At 55.2% G+C, this 22882-nt stretch overlaps 2 protein-coding genes across 5 annotated transcripts; one reads left to right on the plus strand and one right to left on the minus strand.

Annotated features, from left to right (window-relative positions):
• The first annotated feature begins 1307 nt into the window (after positions 1 to 1307).
• C14H1orf174 (chromosome 14 C1orf174 homolog) lies at positions 1308 to 7111 on the plus strand. Its single transcript, XM_061160538.1, has 4 exons — positions 1308 to 1438; positions 4794 to 4904; positions 5627 to 6100; positions 6521 to 7111. The coding sequence occupies exons 1-4, from the start codon at positions 1424 to 1426 to the stop codon at positions 6632 to 6634; spliced, it is 714 nt and encodes a 237-aa protein (XP_061016521.1). The 5' UTR covers positions 1308 to 1423; the 3' UTR covers positions 6635 to 7111.
• A 2156-nt stretch (positions 7112 to 9267) lies between these two features.
• Positions 9268 to 22870, minus strand: DFFB (DNA fragmentation factor subunit beta). Of its 4 annotated transcripts, none has more exons than XR_009695821.1 (8): positions 22606 to 22870; positions 20890 to 21016; positions 17977 to 18165; positions 17124 to 17203; positions 15844 to 16014; positions 14489 to 14589; positions 12286 to 12419; positions 10389 to 10527 (listed from the first exon to the last, which is right to left on the minus strand). XR_009695821.1 is itself a non-coding variant. In XM_061160537.1 (8 exons), exons 1-7 carry the CDS (start codon positions 22726 to 22728, stop codon positions 12386 to 12388), a joined length of 825 nt encoding a protein of 274 aa, XP_061016520.1. In that variant the 5' UTR covers positions 22729 to 22870; the 3' UTR covers positions 10391 to 10527; positions 12384 to 12385. The 4 variants fall into 4 exon arrangements, 2 of the variants coding, with proteins under 2 accessions (XP_061016519.1, XP_061016520.1); XM_061160537.1 differs by having other exon boundaries at positions 10391 to 10527; positions 12384 to 12419; XR_009695822.1 differs by lacking the exon at positions 10389 to 10527 and adding an exon at positions 10536 to 11394.
• Positions 22871 to 22882: the final 12 nt, after the last annotated feature.

A 22882-nucleotide genomic window follows, 5' to 3' on the forward strand; every position in this document is an offset into this window, starting at 1 on the left:
CAGCTGACAGTGATTATGTTAGCTTCCTCTTCAAATGGATTTCCTGCCACTCTGAATTAGTCTTTTTTCCCTTCCCTGTGCACCATGGGGAACAACTCAGTGAGAAGCAGGGGACTGGGAAGGAAGATGGACAGGCCAGGTGGGTTCGCTTGTGCAGGTGTGTGCAGTGTGTACCCTAGGACTTGATGCACTGCCGAAAGCAAAGCTCCACCTACAGTCTATGGGAAGGGGCTCCCTAATTAACAAAAGGCAGATTTCTAAAGTCGGGACAGTCTGCACGGCTTTTTGGAGGATCCTGAGGGACCCTGCTTTTCATGTACTGAAAACGGGCATCGACTGTATTTCCAGGCTTCGAGGGTCATTCCGTCAGAGCAGAGCATGAAACCTTTGGAAGAGCCAGGAAACCACATGAGTGAGGGTCCCTCGAGCGGCACACACTTCAACATTTACACTTTAAGTGGAAAATCTAATGTTTCTGATAAAACTGCCTGATATAAATACTCTCACCTGTTAGAAGAGTAATAACAAAAGTACACAGCACTATCGTTTATTCTGCGTCCCTAAGAGAAGGTGGGCGGTTATCGGAAAGAGCCTCCCGCGGGCACAGAGGCTGGTGTCTCCCGGCTCTGGAGGCCCGAGAACCCGGCGGACTTCAGCCTCGTCCGTGGACCTGGCCCCGTGGCGCCGACGCCCGCGCCCGAGAGCCGGGACCCAGAAGGCAGGTTTCCGCCTGTCGGCCGCCGCCAGAAGGTGCGGGCCAGCGCCGGGGGCTCCACACGAGGGTACCGCCACGGCGCCCGCGACGGGAGAGGCCGTCCCCTTCCGAACCCCCGCGGTCGGGCTCGCCGTGCAGCCCGGGCCCGGCCCGCCCCGCCCCGCACCCGGTGGCGGGCACTGCGAACACGGCCGGGGACGGCCTCGCGGGCCCACTTCCAGGGACTGTAGCATCGCGCCCGGAGCCCAGAAGACAGGGCCGGCACCGGGGAAAATCAGCTGCCCGACTCGCGGGGAAGAGACCACCGCGCAGGACCTTCCCGCCCACCTCCACGCACGTGGCTAGGGACAGCAACCAGGGTCCCCAAACCTGGTCGCCACCGCCCCACTTAAACATGGCGACCGCAGAAACTACCTGGGAGGCGGCCCTTATAATCATGGCCGCCGCCCCATTTAAACATGGCGGCTGGAGAATCCGCAAGGGAGGAGCCCCTCACAAACATGGCCGTCTCCCCGCCCATACGTAAAACGCCTACTCTGTTAGGTCACATACCTGAGGACGCCGAGCTGTGATTGGCCAGTCTTCTGGTGGCGTCACACGCCGCGGCGCGAGTCAAGGGCCGCCGGATCTTTTCTCCGCTGGAAAGGATTAGTCTGGGCGCGGGGCCTTGGCGGCGGGTCTAGGAGCGGCAGCGCGCCGCTCACACTCATGAGGAGCCGGAAGGTGAGGGGGGCGGAGGCCGCGTGGGAGCTGAGGCTGAGCCACAGGACGCCTCGGATCGAGAGGGGGAGGGGTCTCCGCCTGCGTCTCGACCCCCGGAAGGGGTCTTCCAGGCCACGCCCCCCGGGAGGGGGGGTTCTCTCAGGCCACGCCCTTGGACTCCCCCTATACACAAGCACACAACCAGACACACAGACGCACGTACCCTACGCCCCCCCCCCCGGCTGGGGGACTTTGAGAAGGATGTTCCCAGACCAAGTCTGGGATGGGGGGGCTCCCTCTCCAGAGCTAGTCTGAACCCCCGATACTCTGACGCTGCCCGGCCCGGCGTCTGTCAGCCCAAGTTGGGGCACACGACGAGGGGTCCACCCCGGAGGGTGGAGAGAATTGAGGGGCGCTAGCTCCTGGTACTGGTTGCCGTCGGGCGGTATAGGGCCCGGTACGGGATACACCCTGCCTGGGGAGGTGGGCCTCCTGGGGTGGGAGCCGCACCTGGGCTCTCCTGGTCGGCGCTCGTTTTTATTGTTTGTACCTTTGACTCAAAAGTGGGTCTCCTGAAGACCCCATGTGGATAGCACTTTCCCAGTCTGACTTCCCTGACTCGTGATGGATTGTTTAGCTCCGCCGCTTGGGTATTCCCATGAATCCTCCTGCAATGCAGGAGGTGCAGGTTCCATCCCTGAGTGGGTAAGATCCCCTGGAGGAGGAAATGGCAACACACTCCAGTATCATTGCCTGGAGAATCCCATGGACAAGAGGAGCCTGGAAAGAGTCGGACACGACTGAGTGAGCTCTTGCTGCTTGCAAGATCTTCCATAGTCCTTGACTTGCAGCGTTTGTAGTGTTGCATCTGATTATAGATCTCTTTGTAGTTGTCCTACTTGAAATTCAGTTATTTGAGATTGCTGGGTTTGTACCTTGTTCTTCAATAAATTTGGGAAGTTTTCAGCCCTTATTTTTTCCAATATTTTTTCTACTCTTTTCTTCCTGGTACTCCCATTACATGTATGATGGTGCATTTAGTGGTCTGAGGCTCTCTTCATTCTATTTCATCCTTATTTCTCTTTGTTTTTTGGTTTGTGTAACCTAGCAATCTATCTTCAAGTTCTCTTATTCTTCTGGTCCATATCTCTTCTTGAGCACTGCCCACCCCAAACCCACCAGTGAATTTTTAATTTCAGCTATTGTAATTTTCAACTCTTGAGTTCCCATTTGGCTTTTTTATAATGTCCATTTTTTTATTGATAAACTCTATTTGATATGTCATTAAATCTTCTTTAATCATGGTTTCTCTTAGTTCTTGAATATGTTTAAAATTGCTGGTTTGACGTTCTTTTCTGATAAATCCTGCATCTGATCACTGTCACAGGCAGTTTCTGTTACCTGCTATTATTCTAGTGTTTGGGTCTGCGTTCCTGTTTCTTTGCATGCTTCCTAATTTTCTTTTGAAAACTGGACATTTGAAATACTATAGCAACTCTGGGTGCTGTGTTCCCCCACCCCCACCCTGAGTGGTAACAAGCCCTCTGAGGAGCGGTTGCACCCCAAGATTTTTAAGGACTATGTAGAAAGCACTTAGACGTGCCTTGCTGCTACTGGAAAGCCTACGCAGCAACATGCCCCAGAACCGACCACAGAGTCTTGGCTCAGTGCCCCCACAAGCCGCCAGAGCTTTCATGTGGGAACTCTGGTGGTAGGGGAGGGAGAGGGGCTCCGATGAGTGTGTGACCCCAGCAGGGTCCTCTCCCGAGTCTGAAGTGGGGTTGCTGCTTTAAGGCTGTTCAGCATGAGCAGAACCTGAGCGTCAACACTTGGGTGATGGCAGCTGTCACGAGGGCCAGTCCATTTCCCCCCCACCTCACCTTGAGAAAGCCAGCGTGACCCGATATCAATATATTTGAAGTTGGACTCTTAAGGGCGAGACCCATTGGTGTCGTGTCTGGGGCTCAAAAGAGCTCTGGTACCACTGTCCTTTATGTCTCAGTGCAGAATTCAGCAAGAGCAAAGTGATAGATAACAAGTGATTATTAGAATGGATGCTTGTGTGGTTTACAAGTGGGTGGAAAAGGGTGCTGCCCCCTGAGAACTTAGTGGGCTACAGTTTCATAATCAAAGGAAAAGTGGACGGGGAGAAGAACTTGGTCTTTCTTGAGTAGGCATCGTGCTTCCATCATCAGCTCCTTCTCCAGGTTGGGCAGGGGGGTTTTCTTGTCCCTACATGGTCAAGCAAGGTCCATAAATTATTGTTTTGTGTGTGCAGAGAGCACATCCTAGGGATCGTTACCTTACTGAGCTCACTGGGCAGGACATGGGGCTCACGCCACCACTATTGTTTGGGGACATGTCTTATACTTCTGTCTCATGGTTTTGTTGCTAAGCAAGCCCACTTTCTTGAGTAATCGCTAACTTAATGGGGGTCTCCAATATTTTTTCTATTTACAATCCCCTAGTGGGATTCTCCAGGCAAGGATACTGAACTGGGTTGCCATGTCTTCCTCCAGGGGATCTCCCCAACCCAGGGATCGAACCTGTATCTCTTATATCTAAGGCTCTGCGGATGGGGGCAGTGGTGGGGCGGGGCAGGAATGGGTGAGAAGTTGCTGTTAAAGGTTTCTCAAGGAGCTTGTGTGATTTCTGATCTCTCTTCTCCACTTTGGCACGTGCTGCCCTCCATCCAGCAGGTCTGTGACTTCCAACTCTAGGCCGCTGTGACCGGGGGCTGTCTAGTTTGCCCTCCACAACTCCCTCCTCCCTGTCACCCACCTCTCTCACTTTCACGTTCTCACCTGAGCTTTCGTGTGGTATTTGCTAAGTGTCTAAGTGTCCCCATTCTGGAACAGAGAAAGAAGTTAGTGAAGAAGCAGGGGAGACTCGCATAGAGCCCAGTCTCATCTTCATTTTGATAGATGTGCGGGTTGTTGGCTCCAGGGAAGCTGAGGGAGGCCCGGGCGGGAACTCCCTTGTCATCTTCGCTGCTTTTCTGAAAACCTAAAGTTACTCTTAAATAAAATGATTGTAAGCTTTGTTGTTTTAATTAATCCCTTCCTTGTTACTAGAAGACTTCATTTGCTTTCTAAGCGAGATGGCGGTGGGGTGGTTTGTCGGCTTCGAGGTCTGTCCACCAGCAGCTGGAGCCCCTTCAAGATGATGGGATTGGGACCCCTCCCCTGAGATTTCAAGGAGGGGGCATGGAGGGGCGTCTTTGGGTTTTTTCACTGTTTACCAAGAACTCAGACACCCTGTAAAAGTTTGAGCACTTTCTGAGCAAGGACACAGGCTGCCGTCTTGCCACGGTCAATAAAAACCTAGGGGCGGGAGGGGCCGTCTCGGTCTCTGACTGGCCTCTGGTCTGGCCCAGCTGGCAGGTGGAGTGCGGTCCTCTGCGCGCCTCCGAGCCCGGAGCTGCTCAGCTGCGTCAGCCTCAGCCCAGGACACGCACGTCGCCACGTCTGCCCGGACAGCATGTCAGGTGAGCCTCACCCCTCGGAGACAGGGCTGGACGGAGTGTCCACCTTCCCACAGGACGTGTTGCATTAGAAAGCCTGGGGCGAGGCCAACAGACCAGCATGAAGGTCATGGTGCTGGGACCGTGGGAGGACCCACCTCAGGGCTTGTGCTACCCTCTGAGGGCAGTGGGCTCAGCGGCCTCGCCAGGCAGCCTGGGCGGCGTGGGCACGGGCTGTGCTGCTCCCCACTGCGGGCAGACCCATGTCTGCCGTCCAGGGTCTTGCAGGTCTGGCAGCCAGGCAGCCCCAGCTCCTGGAGCTGCTCCCTGAGACACAGCTTGGGGTTCAGCTGCGCCGGCCCGCATCTCCCAGGGCACTGCCCTCTAAAGCTGCACTGAGTCAAGTCCCGTTCCTGCGCCGGGATACAGAGCTCTGTCTCCTGGGAACCCACATCCCAGCAGAGACAAACGGAAACTGGTTCTTGGGTTGTCGTTTCACTTGTCACAACACCCTTCGGGGGACCGCACTGGGCGTGTCTGGACTTTCTCCCAGCCATCCATCTGGACACTGCCCCTTCACTGGGAGCAGTGAAAGGACCCTGTCCTCGAAGCTCTGGTTCCAGCAGGGACGCTGTTGGCCAGGAGCAGGACGACCAGCCTCCAGGGTTGAGGCGTGTTAATTATATGCCATCTGCTTCGTACCCCAAGACACGTCTGGTGTCCCCTTGCATGTTCTCTCCTGACAGACTCCCTCATCACACAAAGCCACCGACAGGCGGACGTCCAAGAAGTTCAAGTATGACAAAGGTCACCTTGTGAAGTCAGAACTCCAAAAACACGGGAGTGACAGCGCTGCCACGCCATCCGAGACCCCAGGTACACACGAATCTTTGGTGTCGACCGAGGATGGGGCATCGCTTCTGGGAAAGGAAGCTGGCGGCTCCGCTCCTCGGGGGACAGCTAGTCCCCTCCCGGGGCGCTGCGGAACCAAGAGCGATGCCAGCCCGGCAGAGACTGAGGACGAGCCGCCCCCACCGAGACATGCGGCCCCTGTGGGAGGAGAGTCCAACGGTAGCTGTCCCGCTAGGGACGGGGCGGCGCTGGACCTGGAGCAGGGCCCCGCGGCCCCACTGCTCATGGACGGCAGCGCCCTACTGGACGACGACAGCAACCAGCCAATGCCTGTGAGCCGCTTCTTTGGAAACGTGGAGCTCATGCAGGTAAGCCGGTGCCTCTCTCCCGACCCAGGACGGGCGTCCCCAGCAGACCACACGCTCGGTCCTGACCTCGGTCCACACGTGTGCATGCTGCTCGGTGCGGATCACACACAGTAAGACTGTCACGGGGGAGGAGAGAGCAAAACAGGTGCCGACTTGGGGCCCCACCCCCTAAGTCTGAGAACTGATGCCCTGGTGAGCGCAGGTGTGGGCAGGCCTGGCCCCGGGTGAGTCTGGGCCCCGCTGTGCAGTGGGCGGTTGTGGCCGTGGCCTGTGGTTCTCTGGGCAGCTCCCCACACTTGCCGGGCTGGCTTCTGCCTTTAACCCAGTCCCTCTCCTTCCCTCCATCATGCAGTGGGGAATGGAGCCCACAGTGGGGGCTGGAGCCAGGGGACTTATGCCAGGTGTTTTCTGCCCTCCAAGGACCTCCCGCCAGTGTCTTCATCCTGCCCTTCCATGAGCAGACGCGAATTTCGGAAAATGCATTTCAGAGCCAAAGACGACGATGAGGATGACGCCGATGATGCGGAAACGTAGAGGGTGAGAGGCACAGGCTGATTTCTGCACGTCTAGTACTGTTGACAGTGATTCTTTTGCAGATTATGGGGTTTATTCAAAATACATCTCCAAGAGGACGTGCTGGTAATCGGCACTGACCCACAGAGGTGGGCAGTCCCTGCGGGAGGCTGGTGCACAGGGGCTAAATGACCTCGGGGATAAAGCTGCTGTTTCCACAGTGATGTGTTTTCTCCCATCTCTACACGTGGTGGTGGGTTAAGCCAACTTCTCTCATAAATGAGAGACATTTCTGTCAAGAAAACTCTTCACTCAAGCTCTCTAGTTTTGATAACATGCAGGTTTATTTTCCATAATCAAAATTTGATCATTCTTATGACTGATTCAATGCCAGTTCTTAAAGAACTTTCCTTTATTTCTGTACACAAAGTTTATGTTTACCTTGGACATTTAGCAACATCCATATGAAAAAGAAATAAAATATATTTTGAAAATGTTTTTAAGGAAGTTTTCTGTCCCTTGAGCTGTATTCCTTCAGTGAGAAAGCTCATTCCATCCTGTCTTCTCTGCTCAAGGCTGGCTTGGCCCATGGGTCCATTCAGCAGCCAGATTGGGGGGCCCCTGGGTACAGTCCCCTGAGCTGCGAGCACAGGGCTGTGGACTGGAGAGGACATGGCCCCTCTGGTGAGGCCGTGGGGTCTCTAAGGCGGCAGGCGTTGGTGCGTCCCTCGCCCGTATGGTGGGGGCTGCTGTCTGGCGAGGCCATGCTCTCTGTGCCGTGGGGTTGCCGGGCACCGCTGCCCAGCTGAGCTAAACCACCAGAGTCCCGGTGTCACAGGACACCTGGGTCACATCCCTCCCAGTGGGCTCTGGAGAGGGACGGGGGCCTGCTTATCTGCCACCACCTCCTGTCACCGGCTGCTTGCAGAGGACACCAAGGCCAGGGACAAGGAGGGCATCCAGGAGGAAGCTTGTCCTGAGTGACCGGCACGGGAGGGGAGCGGCCTGCAGTCCCAGAGGCCGAGCTAGGTTTTCATGCGCGAGTAGCAGTCTCGCTGTTTCTGGGCTGGTAGACACTTCTGGTTCAGTCATGATGGCCGCTAGGCCCCATCCCCCTCAGACGTCCTGTGAACCACGTTTGGGAGCAAAGTGTAGTTGAAGTGCCCAGTGAGGCTCCACGCTGTCCTTTGACAGTCCACAGTACTGCCCCGAGATGCCTGTCGCCACAGTCACCACATCCGTGTGACCACTGTCCTGTCGGCAGCTGTGACGGCCCCTGCTCTGTGATTTACTGACGACAGACTGCTTTAATGATGTGACAATACTGCTTGTGAAGCACTTTGGCAGCAGCCAGGGACAGTAATTTACAGAGATTATGCAAGAATGACGGTTGTGACTGCAGCGCTGGGATGCCTGGGGGTCGACCAACCTGCTTCCGATTTCAGGGGATTTTATGTTTCACGCACACTGGCTCCCAGGAGAAGCGTCAACCCTGCAGGACATGTGCCTCCTCGTGTTCCCACCAAAATGCAAAATGTCACCTTCAGTCCTGGAAGCCCAAGCCCTGGCTCTGGGCAGCTTCTTACACGTTCTGAGCCTTTCTGTCTCTAACCCATGATAGATGGTATGTTGGGTCGTCCCGCCCACCTCCCCGGCACCAGCTGGCTCCCCTAAGTCGCAGCTGTGGTCTCTTGTGGAGACTGTAGGGTCATGCTGAGCGCAGGGAATGCCCTATGGACTCTGCTGGGTGTTGGAGGTGGTGGCTGGCAAGTCTGTGTCCCTGACGGTCACTCCCCAGTGAGATGTCACCAGAAGAAAACCCCAGGTATCCCTGTGAAGAGGAGCTGGGACCAGTGCGACACGTCTGGGGAACCTGCTCTGTACTCACACTTCTGAACAGCACAGAGAAAACACCCCAACAGGCCAGCCCAGGGTGACAAGCAAGACCAGAGGAACGCGGATCAGGCCCAGGACTAATTAAAGTTTCAAAAAGCATATCACTCTGCGTGTTAAATTGCTCTAATTGTGAGTAATCTGAGGGTGCATCCTGCCCAGGGTGTCTGGGATGGGTAGAATAAGGAGGCAGGTCCTAAGGAAGCTCTGTGGAGCCGCTTTCCAGAAACGTCAGGAAGAGGCTGGAATGGATGCACCCCCGCAGCACAGGGTATTGGGGGGTGAAGGGGGTCAGTGGAGCTGGAGTGACCAGGGCCCCCGGGTGTGGTTGTGACTCCGCTGCACAGACAGGACCGCCACACTCTGGGGTGTCCAGCCCCTCCCACGTCCCCACTTCCCATCAGACCAGGTCAATACTATGAGCTGACACAGCACTTCTCAAATCCCACACAGGACTGACACTTTGTAAAGTGTGTGGAGGGACTTTCCTGGTGGCCCATGGAGACTCCGAATTCCCAATGCAGGGGGCCCAGTTTCCAGTCCTGGTCAGGGAACTAGATCCCACATGCCGCAACTAAGACCCGGGGCAGCCAAATAAATAATTTTAAAAGTTCTTTAAAAAATAATAATAAAAAAATTAAGTGTGTATGTATTTCAGTGACATAGATAGAAAGATTTGGGTCAGTTTTTTAAGTCATCAACCCCTTCTTTTTCTCCTTATTTTTGTCATTCTCAATGAGGGCAAACTTTTTTGACATGTCTTATTTTTTTAAATCTTTATTGCTTTTGTGATTATACAGTAAGAATAAAAATTCAAGTATTACAAAATGTGACTTTAGAAAGTAAATTTTAAAAAATTATGAAATCATTTCAAAATCTTCAAGTATCATAAAATTCATGGTTTAGAAAATTGGTCCTTTGTGATTCAATAGCACCCCACTCCACCCCCCAGGATTCCTGCTGTTCACATGCTGTGTGTCCCTTTGTGACAGTCTCTGCATGACCAGCACAGGCATGTGATACACACGCATGTCACACTGGACATGGCCAAGCCACCTTCCTCGCCTGTACGCTTAACAGGCAGCTTCCCACATCTCACAAAATGCCTAAAACTGCTACAGCATTTTGTGTTCGGTAGAGGTATCAGGTTGAATCATGAAATTAATCTGCTGTTTCTGACCCATAAAAACAGCAATTTCCTATGGTCCAGTGTCATGCCACAATCAGCTCTCCAGACATTTGGAGGATTTCCCACTGTTTGCTGTTGGGAACAGTACAGCAGTGAAAAATATCCTTGTATTTTACCTCAAAAGAGTCACAACTCTTTAAAGCATTCAGAAGAGGCCTGAGGAAGGGGCGCTGCATTGCCTGGGGAGTGGAGGCCCATGGAGCTGTAGTCTAAACTCACAAGTTCCCCAAAGTCCGCCCAAGTGGCCGGGCAAGGGGGGAATCTACCCGATGGGGGACACTGCACTCACACAGGTGAAGCCTCAGGGCCGCCGCTCCTGACCCCGGGCATCCCGGGAGCCCCCAGACTTGTCCTCTGGCAGCTGAGCTCACAGAGGTCAGAAAACAGCTTCAGAAATGTGCTCCAACCAGAGTCTGTAGGACAATGTTTTCAAGTTTTTTCCAAGAATATTGGAGTGGCCAAAAAAACCAAGCCCCTGAGACTTCCCTGGTGGTCCAGCAGTGAAGATTCTGTGCTTCCAATGCAGGGGCACGGGTTCAACCTACACGCTGCGTGAAGTAGCACCTGTTGGAAGGCTGCACACACTTGCAGGCCGCCTCACGGGCGCTGGCGCGCAGGCCGCTTCCTCCGCGGTGCCGCTGGGGCGCAGTAGACCCTGCTGGGGTCGCAGTGGAGTTTGTGGGTGGTCTTCTTGTGGCAGGCAATGTGGACTAACTTGAGGTTCTCCAAGGTGAAGAGCAGGCGGTAGAAGTACTCCCAGTCCACCTCTCTCCCCTCCGCGTTGTGGACGGCTGCGGCCAGTGCGGGCACAACCGCTCGCTTCTTTTCTATTCTGTAAAGCAAGGTTAGGGACGTCATCTTCTGTCGTCACAATGCCCCCGCCACCTGCCCCCGTTTAGTGAGCTCCTCATCTTCTGCTAAACCACAGAGATGGGTGGACAAGGTGTCTACTCGGCTGAGCCATCAAACAAGATTTGGCTGCTTCCAGGAGAGACAGGTGGGGAGGGTGAAGCTCTGCAGAGGAGCCGCCCTTGGACCATCACAGCCAGAGGTGGGTGGGCGCTGGGAACGGGCTCACCCGGCAGCCACCGACATACGCTGGGGACACCCCTTCACAGAATGACAGGGGCACCATCGCTCTACATGGCCCCCGCCCACTGGGCCAGCCACCCAGCCATCTCACGTTGTAAAAATAGATGGTGCCTAGTTAAAATACTGAGAAGTACACTGGAAAAAAATGAGAGTCAAGCATAGTCCCATCACATGAACAACAACACTCTGACTTCCTTAGCTCACACTTTATCTGTGTGCAAATTCACTAAAAAATTACAGGATGATACATGAACATTTTTTAAATAGAACCTTACAAACAAAGCTACAGTCACCTCCAACTACAGCCTTTAATCTCACTTCCCAGAGACAATCCCTGTTAAGGGTCTGACATCTGCCTTTCCAGACCTCATCCTATAATCTTATCTGCAGACACGTGTGTCCATTTAAAACAACTATGACATCGCTTTATGTGACCCAATTTCACATATAAATAACAGTTCAAAAAACCTCACGGACCCAGTGGAGAAGCTTGTACACTGAAGAGATGGGACCAGAAACCGCGAAGCTGGGGGCTGGGAGCCACCAAACTGGCACAGAGGGCCCTGTCCCCACGACACAGAAATGCTGAGCAACAATGAGTAAGTATCTGGGAATAAAATAAAGAAGGTGGCTCCCTCTGTAGACACAGAAACCATGGCTGGACCACAGGACTGCACTGCCCTCCATAGCCCACCAGGGTTCCAGTCCTGCTGGGGCCCCAGGGGCCCCAAAAGCCAAAAAGCCAGGAGAGGTAGGGCTGAGACCCCCACCCTGGACATTAGAGGAGGCAGAGAAAAGCTGTCAAGGGTCTGGGTCTTCGGGAGGAGGAAGGAAAAGCCTCTGTATGAATTACCAACCCGCCCTTAGTGGTTCTGGGGGTGGGCCACTCTCAGGGCTGTGCTCTGCGGCTGGGCTGGCTGGGGGCTGGCCCTTCTCCCCATAGGGTCTTTCATCCTCCCTGCAGGTCGAGTTGGGCTTCCTCGAGTGGTGATGATGGCATTTAAAGGGGACATACCCGTGTGTGAGCCCGCACCAGGCCTCCCTGGCTCCGTCTGCTGGAGCAGCTGGCCAAGGAGATGCAACGTGAGGGTGGGAAGGAGGCTGGAGGTAAGGATTGCAGCTGTTGTGCTCAGGGCGCCATCTGCACCCTGTGAACCTCCAGTCATGTGGAAAACCAGGCCCCTCAGCCCACCTCTCACGCAGACACACATCCAACCACATACCGCTGCAGGTGGTATGGAAGCCGCCAGCAAGGAATCAACACACAGTTATCTGAGAGCCTCTGACTGAGCCTCACCACACGGGCAAAGCTGGCAGCTATCAGCTCAGATGACACCGTCTCAAACCCATGGGAATAAGAGCAATAACATGGCCAGTGGGACAGCCCTCAGACCAAAGGACATGTCAAGGTTGACAGGACGGGCTGGGAGTAGCAGATCAGGTTAAATCCAGCCATGCATATCTGAGGCCATGTGGATCTGAGTCCACAAACACTCACACCATGCAGGCTCGGAGGAGTCGTGAGTGACTGCGGCAGTGAACAGGCACCAGGAGAGGCAGCCAGGAATCCGGCAGCGACTGAAGACACATGCCTACCTCTACACCTGGTGGCTCAGACGGCAAAGAATCCACCTGCAATGCGGGAGACACGGGTTCAATCCCTGGGTCAGGAAGATCCCCTAGAGGAGGAAACGGCTACCCACTCCAATATTCTGGCCTGGAGAATCCCACGGGCAGAGGAGCCTGGTGGGCTAGTGAAGCCTGGTGGGCTACATACAGTCCACAGGGTTGCAAAGAGTCAGACACAACTGAGCAGCTAACACTAACACCAAACAGTTCACAGAGCAGCAATAAAATCGCGACGGAAATGACAGAGTCCTTAGACCCAAATAACAATACAGTTACCAACTCACAGGAAGTGGCTAAAGCGGACACCGACCTGAAATGTGTATATTAGAAGACAAGAGAGCAGCAAAGTAACTGATAAGCAAGAAAAAACCTCCAAAATAGAAAGAACAAATGAAAACTAAAAGCCAAATGAATGAAGTTAAAGAAGAGGCCGAGGACGGCTCTGAAGGGAGGAAGGGAAGTGCTGGTTCCAGAAGGAAGACCCATCACAACATGGGGTCCTGATGGGGTGCCCTTGTAGGACTGGCCCCATGCTCCCGATGCCCCTGCTGCAGGGAGCAGGCCTCTGGGCCCAGAAGCCCTGCCCACCTGAAGCCCACCTGGACCCCTGCCCTGCCACCCAGCCATCACTCCCAGGACAGACTGCAACCTGGTGCGCACACCCTCGTGGTGTGAGGGGGCCTGATGGTGGGGGAGGAGGGCAGACTCTGGAAGCTGGCCACCGCGGAAATGTCCCAGAGCCCTGAAAAGGCCACCAACTGGGACAAGGAACCCGGCCTGGGCTGTGGCGACACTGTCCAGGAGGGCGGATGATGTATGCTGCATTGAGAGTCTGTTACTCCTCTGTGTTTCACTATTTAAACATGTGGCTCGTGGCTTCAGCCCCACCAGAGTCAGGGTGGGCCTGAAGCCATATCTCAGGAAAAGAAGCCGATGTTTTCAGACCCTGGCTGCCTCCTGGTCAAAACCACATTTTAAATTAAAAGCCAGTATGTGTATCTATGCGGATGTACATACATTTAGAGAAAGAGCAGAAATGTAACCAATGTGTTTCAGGAGACGTGACCCCGGGTCCAGTGTACAAGCCCAAATAGTAAAAACATACCCTCAAAGAACCAGTGTCCAGGATGTAGAAAGAATCCCCACAAATTAATTAGGAGACCAAATCCAGACAGAAAACGAGCAGAGGCAGCGACAGCCACTTCACAGAACACGAATGGCCAACAAACAAACGGTCAGTCCACCTTCCTAGTAACCAGGCAAATGACCTGTGACCAGAGAAGCTGTTCCCCACCCAGCAGACGGGGAGCATGCAGAAGATCCAGACACCAAGGGTGGGGGGTGCTAGGGCCCGAGGACTCTCCACCCTGCAGAGCAACCCCGAGACTCGTGGGGGCAGATGGGGACACTAGGAGCCAGCGCCCCACACAGGCAAGAATCCGAGGATATCTTTATGGGGGGGCTCTCCCTGCAGGTTCCTCCATATCTGTGCCTCCTTCATATCCGTGGATTCAACCAATGTGGATGGAGAACTGTAGGATTTCCTACTGAAAAACCTTGTGTGTGAGTGCACCTGCATGGTTCAAACCCCATGCTGTTCAAGAGTCAACAAGAAAAGTGTCTTGGTTAAAATAGTAAAATTTTCCATTTCTTTTTTGAATGAGCTAATGTACACATAAAAGCGATCTAGCCACCCAAGACGCACTCACACTGGCTAAAGCGGGAAACACCCTGCACATCACCGCCCAGTCCCCTCAACCCCTGCCCTGGGACAGGCAGGGATCCCACCGGTGCCAAACTGACTGGGCCCTCAGCTGCCGACCACCGGCTTGGCCCACGGTGGGAGCTGGGGGTGGGCAAGGGGACACGGCGAGGTGTACTGGTATGGATGGGGACCTGAGCCACCACACTGAAAGACACTACCACGCAGGTGAGCGGTGGACATCCGTGGGTCTGTGATCCAGAAGCTAGGTGTGTGGAACACCAGGCAGCCATCACCCCGGAGGCCGGGCAGGGCCAGGCCAGCAGGCGTTCTGCAGTCTGTGCCCACACCTGCCACGCCGCGCACTCACACGTGGTCCAGGTTCCAAGTGCTGAAGAGGACACGGCTCTCCCTGTTACTGTAGGGGTTGATGGAGTGTCTGGAGGTACAGTCATCCACGTCAAAAGGACCCTGGACAGAAAAGAAGAGGTGATGGCCCCGAGGCCAAAGAGCCACTCCCCCAAGTCGGAGGCACCCCAGTCGGGGGTCAGGCCCTATACACAGTCTGTGCTCAGGAGGCAGACACTCTGTCCTGGAATGGCACCCCGCTCCCTGGTGACCCCAGTGATGCAGTGCATCTGCAGAGGGGACCAGTTAACCCGAGAGCCGCCAGGAACGCCAGGCTCCCTGCCGTGTGCCTCCAGCCCTCCCCACACCGCTCCATCACACAGCTGCTCCCTTTCTGCCTCCTCCACGGCGTCCCAGCATTTCCCTGTTGCCTGCACAGGCTGGGCCAGGCAGACGCACTAAAGCGTCACCTCCTCCTAAAGCCCCAGCTGCACCCCACCCAGAGACCCGGTCAGCACCTTGAGGGCCCTCACAGCCTCTCTGCAAGAAACCCACCACCCGACTCGCTCACAGGCCTTCGACCCAGAGCCTGCCTAGGCCGGGGTGGAGGTTCTGGTCGCTGTCCCCGCCACACATACTGCCGGGCTCAGGTCACACTACCCGGGAGGAAGTGGTCAGATGAGAGTGACGTGAAGCCAGGTGGGAAGGAGCAGTGTCTGGGTGCTTGGGACATCACCCTTGGAAGGGGCTGCCTGGCGGGAGACAGAGGCATGGGGGGCTATGGGGGAGAGACTGGCCCACTGCCAGTGGCAGGGAGGGGCTTTCACTGAAAATGCTACATGCAGCTCACGTCCACCCACACCTGGCCTGCAAACAGCTGTACAAAGAAAGCGGTGCTTCTGCGTTGTCCCCACAGCTCAGAACGCTGCTGCCGCTGACACCACCCCGCCAGGGCACCAAGCTGTACCAGTGACAAGATGTCACATCTGGCCATGACCCTGAATCCAGGCAGGATCTCTCATCTGGGCTTTCCCACAGGGCAGACCACGCATCAGCTACCACCCAAACAAATGCTTCCCTTATCTGAGGCCAGGACAAGGTCTCTGCTCACAAGTAGTCGTGTCCTGACCCCTCCCTGCACGAGCTTCGTGGGAACTTGTCAGGAAGGCAGGTTTTCAGGCCCCACGGAGCTACTGAACAACAACCCCGGAAGGGGCCCAGACATCCTCACGAGCCCTCCAGGGGTTCCGATGCCACTGAAGTCTGGGAACCACTGGTGGGGCTGACCATTTCTCACTGTGTCCAAGCTGGCACCCAAGGGTTGCCCCAGCTCACCAGGCCTCAGCCAGGGTGGCCCAGGAGATGCCCGCAGCTCACCTGGCAGGAAAACCAGCCTTCGGGGGTGCAGAGCCGGCGGCCGGCCTTTGCCCCTCGGTCAAAGTAGCTGCTGTTGTACTGGGTGGCCTGGAGCTTCTGCTGCATGGAGCCCACGAGCCGCAGGTACTCTTCACGAGCCTCTGCGCCAACCAGGGAGGCGCCAGAGGTCACCTGGAGAGGCAAGGGCATCACAGAGCACTGGCCACATACCCTAAAACCCACCACTGCCTGGCTCCCAGTCCACTGAATGCCACGGCCCTCAAAGACCCTGCCCCTGGGGTCCCAGCAGGGCCCTGAGGTTGGGGGGTCTGAACCCTGCCCCCTGGGGTCCCAGCAGGGCCCTGAGGTTAGAGGGTCTGGATCCTGCCCCCTGGAGTCCCAGCAAGGCCCTGAGATAAGGAGTTCTGGATCCTGCCTCCTGGAGTCCCAGCAGGGCCCTGAGGTCAGGGGGTCAGAGCTCACACCCACCATAACTGTCTGACTCTGGGAAGTTCCTCTGGGCCCATGAGACAGAGCTTTGGTCACAATCAGAAAAGAGAAGCTCAAGCTCCAGGCTCACTGGCCGCTCCATTTCCCGAGCACTACCCAGTGTTTTGCAGCAAGAAACAAGAGAAGAAGGGTGCAGGTGAAAAGCGAACACCACATCACCACCCACTAGAGTGCAGGTGAGGACTTGCACCCATGGGCCCACATTGAGCACCGGGCAGAGGAAAGGGGACCGCCTGGCCCAGTGGGAATGACAGCAGGCCAGCAGATGGGTCATCAGAGAATGGGGCTGGCACCCAGAGGAGTCTGTGAATGACGCCCTGGAGACACCCGTCAGCCAGCATGGGAAGAGCACTACACCAGCAGGAGCCTGAGGGTGACCACGGTCAGCAGGGGTGGGAACAGGGACGAGGGGGAGCTGGGTCAGGCCCCAGGGCCTCAGATACCCCAGCCCTGAGGTTTCCTTTGTGCTCTCAGCAGAGCACATGTGGGCAGTTCTGCACCACCAATGATAAACTCTAGTCCAGAACACACAACCGGGAGCAAGGTCACGGTGTGGGGGTAGCGGGTGGCCTGCAAAGAACAGAACATGACACCCCCTGGCTGACATCTGACCATGAAGTATAGGAGCAACGGCAGGGGGCTCCAAAGGCAAGCAACTCATTGCTGGCTCATGTTCACCTGCACCCACACCCACAACAGCCCTCACTCCTCCGACATCCACGCCAGTCCTGGGAGCCAAGTCCCAGCGGCAGAACTGGCTTCCTAAACCTGCCCAGCACACCGGGACCTACCTCTCTCAGGTAGCTCCGGATCCGGCTCTCGCAGCTGTATCTCAAATAGCCAGACTTGCTCCTAAACCGGGACTCCAAGCCTGCCGGAAGGAGAGACAAGATGCCTGGAGCCTGGGGCTGTTATCTCCTGGGAAGGCGGACAGGAGGGTTCTTGACTCATCTCCATCTAGAAACATTCTGATGGGGACCTGCTCCTTCTGCAAAGGAAGTCGTCTCCAGTCCACCAGCACAGAGCACCTCAAATGCCACCAGGGAGCCCCTTTCCCAAGGGGGCTGGCTCCTCCTGGCTCAGAAGGCCAGTCCAAAAGGTGAGATAGGTCCAGGTGACCGGATAAAGAAGATATAGTCCACCCATGAGATGAAGTATCATTCAGCCTTAAAGTGGAAGGGAATCCTGACACCTGCTTCCACACGATGAACCACGAAGAGGTTATGCTGAGTAAAGAAGGAAGATGCATGAGCTCACTCATACGAGGTCCCTGAGGAGTCAGATTCCAGGGACAGGAAGATGGGGGACCAGGGGCAGGGGAGAGGTGGGGAGTGATGCCTACTGGGGACAGAGACTCAGTTTGGGAGGATGAAAACCTCTGAGAACAGGTGGTGGGGCTGCTACACAACATTGGAATATATTCAATACCCCCAAAGAACTATGTACCCCAAAATGGTGAAGATGGTGAATTTTACTTCTCCACGATTGAAAAAATAAAATGGCCAACCCCAGGGCTGCCTGCACCCCAGCCCCGTGCTTGGGAAACCCCTGGATTTGGGGACTGATGGAGACCCCGGGTCTCAGAGAGTTGGTCCCAGGGAAGCCTTCCGCGCCCACTCCCTCCAGGCCAGATCCATGAGGTACCTTCAAACCACGGCGGGTCCTCGGCCCTGGTCTCGGCCATGATGTTCTCGCTGACGGTGCCCAGCAGGTCAGCCAGCAGCTTCTGCCGCAGTGGGGCCTTCTCGTCCGAGAGCAGCTGCCGGGCAGCCTGGATGACGCCTGCGTGCGGCTCCTGGAACACGCTCAGGAAGCGGCTGATGTCACTCACGACTGCCACCGAAGGGGACAAACAGAGAGGCCACCAGGCCTTGGAGCACAGCCTCTGGGAAACCGCCTCTTTCCCCTGCCCCCACAGCCACCAGCCCAGTGCTCCAGGCCTGGGGCCTGGCCCCCCACACTTAAGGTGGCAGTGGGGAGGACAGATGGGGAGGACACGGGAAATGAAACACACCAAAGAGAGTTGCTGCCCTTCCCCCTCGGCCTCCCCTCCTCCAAGTGAAACCACCTGGTCTTGGGCCCTCGCTTGAGACCTCAGGCTCCAGCTCATCCCTTCACTATCCGGCTGACTCCCCAGCTTTCCACATGCACCTGAAAGCAGCAAGCCCTCCAGGAAAGCATGAGAAACTAAGATCTTCATCCTATAAGCAGAAATCCAGACACACGAGGAACAAGCCCCACAGCCGCTTGGGTCATTTCAGGGACTTGGGGCTGCTCAGAGTTCAAACATCAGTGTGATCCACCCTCCACAGGCTAAGCAAGAAAAGCCATGTGATCACAGCAACTGGTGCAGAAAGACAGAGAAAGTCTTCAAGACCTAGAGCTTGTCGAAGAAGTCTCAGACTGAATCGCAAAAGTATACTTACAGAAACATAAAGGGGCTTCCCTGATGGCTCAGTGATAAAAAATCAACCTGCAATACAGGAGATGCAGGTTCAATCCCTGGGTTGGGAAGATCCCCTCAAGAAGGAAATGGCAACACACTCCAGTATTCTTGACTGGAAAAGTCCATGGACAGAGAAGCCTGGTGGGCTATATAGTCCATGGGGTCACCAAGAGCTGGACATGCCTTAGCAACTAAAATAAGAACAAAGAAAGATAAAAAGGGACAAGTAGGACTTCATCAAAAGTAAAAACTTCTACTCCATGTATAAGACCTGGTTAAGAAAACAAAAAGATAAGCTGTAGAGAAACTATCTGCCAACCACACATCTGACAAAGGCTCATGTCCAGAATGGACTCAAGCAGGACAACTACACAGCGGACAAAAGATGCTTGGCGAGAAGGTTTACAGATGGTAAATCGGCCCAGGAGAAGATGGGCAACACCATGAGCTGGGAGGGACATGTGAATCCAGACACCACCACACGCATGCTGGAGTGGCCAAAGCAGAAACAGCGACAAGGCCAAGGGCTGATGAGGCCACAGGCGCCTGCTCCTGTCCTTGCTGCAGAAATAAGCCAGGACCACAGCTCTGGAAAGCAGCGTGGCCAGGGGCGGGGCAGGACAGCGGGGCGGGGAGTGTTCCTTCCTTTTCTTGGTAACATTATTCAGATTTAATTCTCTAGAAGGATAAGGCTCGACAGAGGAAGGATGCTCACCACACCATACATGTCACCTTCACTGCTGACAGCAGAGTCCCAACCAAGGGCTGAGGCCACATCCACGCTCCTGCCGGGCCTCTCTCTCTCCCCACCCTTTCAGCAGAGGAGGCAGGATAATCTCAGTGCTTGGAGTTCCACGGCTTTCCCACAGCACCTGAATCGGAAGCCCCTTTCTACAGGGGCCAGACGACCCTTTTGGGGGACATGCACATGCCTGGCCAGTGGCCTATGGCTCCATAGTAGCACTTGTCACCCAGCAAAGACACCACTGAAGACCCACCTCCAAGGGCACTGGCTCCAGTAAGGCAGCGCCAACAGGAACCTGAGGATGGATGGGTGTCCACCAACCCGACAGAGGTCAGACGCTGAGCGTACAGTCAGTCACCTGCCCGTCCCTTAGAATATGGATTAAGGAAATGTTTACCGACTGAGATACAGGGAGTCGTTTGGACGTCTACATAAGTTAACTTGAATTTGATGCCAACTAGAACAGCCTGTCTGTGGTAGATCATACATACGGTGTGAATCTGCCTTAATTATTAAAGAAAAGGGTGCACTGACCAGAAGTAAAGAAAGTCCAGGTTAAAAGTAAAGATTGGGGAATCCCCCAACGATCTCGTGGTTAGGACTCAGCTCTCACTGTCAAGGACCGTGATCTAATTCCTGGTTGGGAAACTAAGATCCCACAAGCTGTGCAATGCAGCAAAGTAAGTATATAAAGATTAAATGCCCCTGTTCCTGGGACGCCAATGATGGTTACTCCTTCGATGGTCAAGACTCTCTGCCGGTACCAAGGCCACGCTGACTCTCCGTGCACATGCTGATCTGCTGTTTCTGAACCCTTAAAGGAAGGCATCCCTGACTTGCTTAACAGTCTTTGTTCTGAAGACACAAACTGTGCTGAAAACCCTGCTTCTCCGGAGCAGATCCTCAGAGTGATCTGAGAGACTGTCTTCTGGGCTACAGTCCTCAGTTTGGCTCAAATAAAACTTTTCTATTCTTATTATCGACTGTTTGTTGATTATTTTCGTCAACAAAGCCCAGCAAACAGGACAACCTTGCTCTCAGGCTCTGCTTCTCCTGTAAAACTGGGCAGCCCCTGAACCCCAAAGCCCACCCTCTGCCCTTAGGAGTTACTAGGACACCTTAAATGAACATAAATAAAACTAAAGGAATTTCCTAAAGAGACACATACAACAACCAACTGGAGAGGTGTGCTCCTGGCCAAGAGGATGGACAATTCTGCCATGTGAGTCTTCCTCCGGGGACTTTTTCCTTTAGGGTCCAGAGCACGGGGACCCTCCCTCCCAGGGCTGGCATCCGCTAGCAGACCCTCTGCACCTCCACAACCACACCCACTTCCCCATCAGTCTCCAAGATCCCCAACACTTACAGCCCTGCCAGGTCTGGCCGGCAGTGAGAAGCACGAGCTCCGAGTTGTCGGGGGCACTCCAGAAGTAATCTCCAGTCAATTCTGTGCCATCCTCATAGAGACACAGGCGGGAACCAGGGACGGGGAGCTAGGGAGAAGAGGGAGGTGAGTTCGGGGCGGGATGCTCATTTCCTGGGCCTCAGGGGGGCCCAATCTTTGGGTGGCCAGCTGAAGTCTTCCCATCTGCAGTTCTCACAGAGAACAAGAAGGAACCACGTTGTAAAGAATCCTGCCAGAGATGCAGTCTGCGCGTATGGAGCAGGTCCATCAAGGGCCCCTACTATAGGTCGTTCTAAGACTTGGAAAGTCACAGAGATGAATATACACTGGTGACCGCTTTGCAGGATTCACCACTCAGACCCTTTCAAACAGAGCTCCCCTAAGGCACTTTAAAATCCAAGCCTGTTTCCAAAAATGACGCTTGACTGCTTGCACTAAGCCTGTAAACGCATCCCCATCAACAAGGCACACAGCCTGACAGGTGTCAGCACGCAGTACCTACAGTTCAAGTCTCTCCCTGGCACTGATCAATTAAGGAGAAACTTACTGAACAGGACTCTGTTCTGTCTACGGAAGTGTGACCAGCTCACGGGACTGTGAACTTGCTGAGGTTTACTCCTTTGCCATGCCACACTGATCCATTTCATAAGTTTTTATACCTAATTCCTTCCCTCCCCCCATGCCATGCAAGTACACACACCCCCAGCGCTGGTCTAGGCCCAGTGGAGAAAGTTAACAACAAGGGTAGGAAGGATGGCTGAAATCCCTAGAACAGTAGTGCCTAAGGGCCATGAGAGGCCTCGGAGCCTAACCCTTCATGTTATACCAGGGAAACCAAAGCAGGTAGCATGTGAGCCATGAGCCGATGGGTACCTGGGTCTCAGAACCGGGTCCCTGGGCCTCAGGCCAGAGCTGTCCCGAGCCTGGCAGTCAGAAGGCAGGAGAGCCATCCTAGTTCTCTACAAAGTCCCCCTGCTCTGACCTGGCCCCTGAGCCAGACAGGGCATTGGGGACTTCACCCCAGCACAGGAAATGAGGATCTCTGCAGCCCAGACGTCTCCCACATCCCTGGTTTGGAAGTACAAAAGCAGTGCCTCTTATTCTCCCCAGATATCTCCCAAGCGGGTGGGCTCCTGAGTGCAGGGGTAGACGCTTCACTCACTTAGGCTGTCTGCTGAGACATGGCACCAGGACCCAGAAGCCTGGAAGGACCCCAATCACAGCCCACCCCCTTAAACACACACAACCCTCCCCACAGTGCCCACACCATCAGAGGCTCAGCTAAGAGGCTTTGGGTGGATCTAGTACTGGGTTGGGTTTAAACACCGGCCTTTCCTTGGTGGCTACAGCAGATTACTCAGTCCCTCAGTGCCTCAATTTCCTCATTTGTGAAATGGGGGTGTTAGCACCCAATTCAGAGCAGCACCTGAACTCCACCAAAGCCATGTAAAGAGCCCGGACAGAGCCCAGGGTCGGGCACGTGGCCATCGGCAGTGGTCAGGCTCAGGCTCTCTGCCCACAGATTGTGGACAGCGTCCCCTCCCACTGTCAGGACTCGGGGGCCTACTGTGTGGCTCGGGGCAGCCTGAGCTCGGGCAATCCCGACGCCACAGGACGACGGGTCAGCAAGGTCCCATCCTGCAAGTGGAGACTCCCACCCGGCGGCCCCAGGGGCACCTGCAAGTGTTGGCACCCCTTCCGCAGCACTTCCTCGTAGCTCCTGCCCGCCACCCCAAACTTCTTCTCACTATGCAGGGACCGCAGCTTGAACGTCTTGGGTTTCCGGAGCACCGCCGACATCCTCAGAGACTCTGGTCCCGCAGGCGGCGCCTGCTCGGCGGATCGCAGTGGTGTCCACTCCGGGTGGTCTCCACTGGGAGAACCAAGGCCGCGCGCCGCCCTCGGAAACTACATTACCCAGAAGGCCAGGAAAGCGGCGGCGCGCCCCCGCGTT

Source organism: Dama dama, chromosome 14 (assembly GCF_033118175.1).
Source record: "Dama dama isolate Ldn47 chromosome 14, ASM3311817v1, whole genome shotgun sequence".
Taxonomy (NCBI): domain Eukaryota; kingdom Metazoa; phylum Chordata; class Mammalia; order Artiodactyla; family Cervidae; genus Dama; species Dama dama.

What these genes read in the sequence shown, in the direction of transcription:
- C14H1orf174 (XM_061160538.1), top strand. An exon ending in CTGCCCGGACAGCATGTCAG is followed by an intron (nt 4,905 to 5,626) that starts GTGAGCCTCACC and finishes CTCTCCTGACAG; the next exon opens with ACTCCCTCATCACACAAAGC. An exon ending in GAAACGTGGAGCTCATGCAG is followed by an intron (nt 6,101 to 6,520) that starts GTAAGCCGGTGC and finishes CTGCCCTCCAAG; the next exon opens with GACCTCCCGCCAGTGTCTTC.
- DFFB (XM_061160536.1), bottom strand. Translation starts at nt 22,728, where the DNA reads ATGTCGGCGGTGCTCCGGAAACCCAAGACGTTCAAGCTGCGGTCCCTG. An exon ending in AGGGGTGCCAACACTTGCAG is followed by an intron (nt 21,017 to 22,605) that starts GTGCCCCTGGGG and finishes TCTTCTCCCTAG; the next exon opens with CTCCCCGTCCCTGGTTCCCG. An exon ending in CGGCCAGACCTGGCAGGGCT is followed by an intron (nt 18,166 to 20,889) that starts GTAAGTGTTGGG and finishes CTTCGGTGGCAG; the next exon opens with TCGTGAGTGACATCAGCCGC.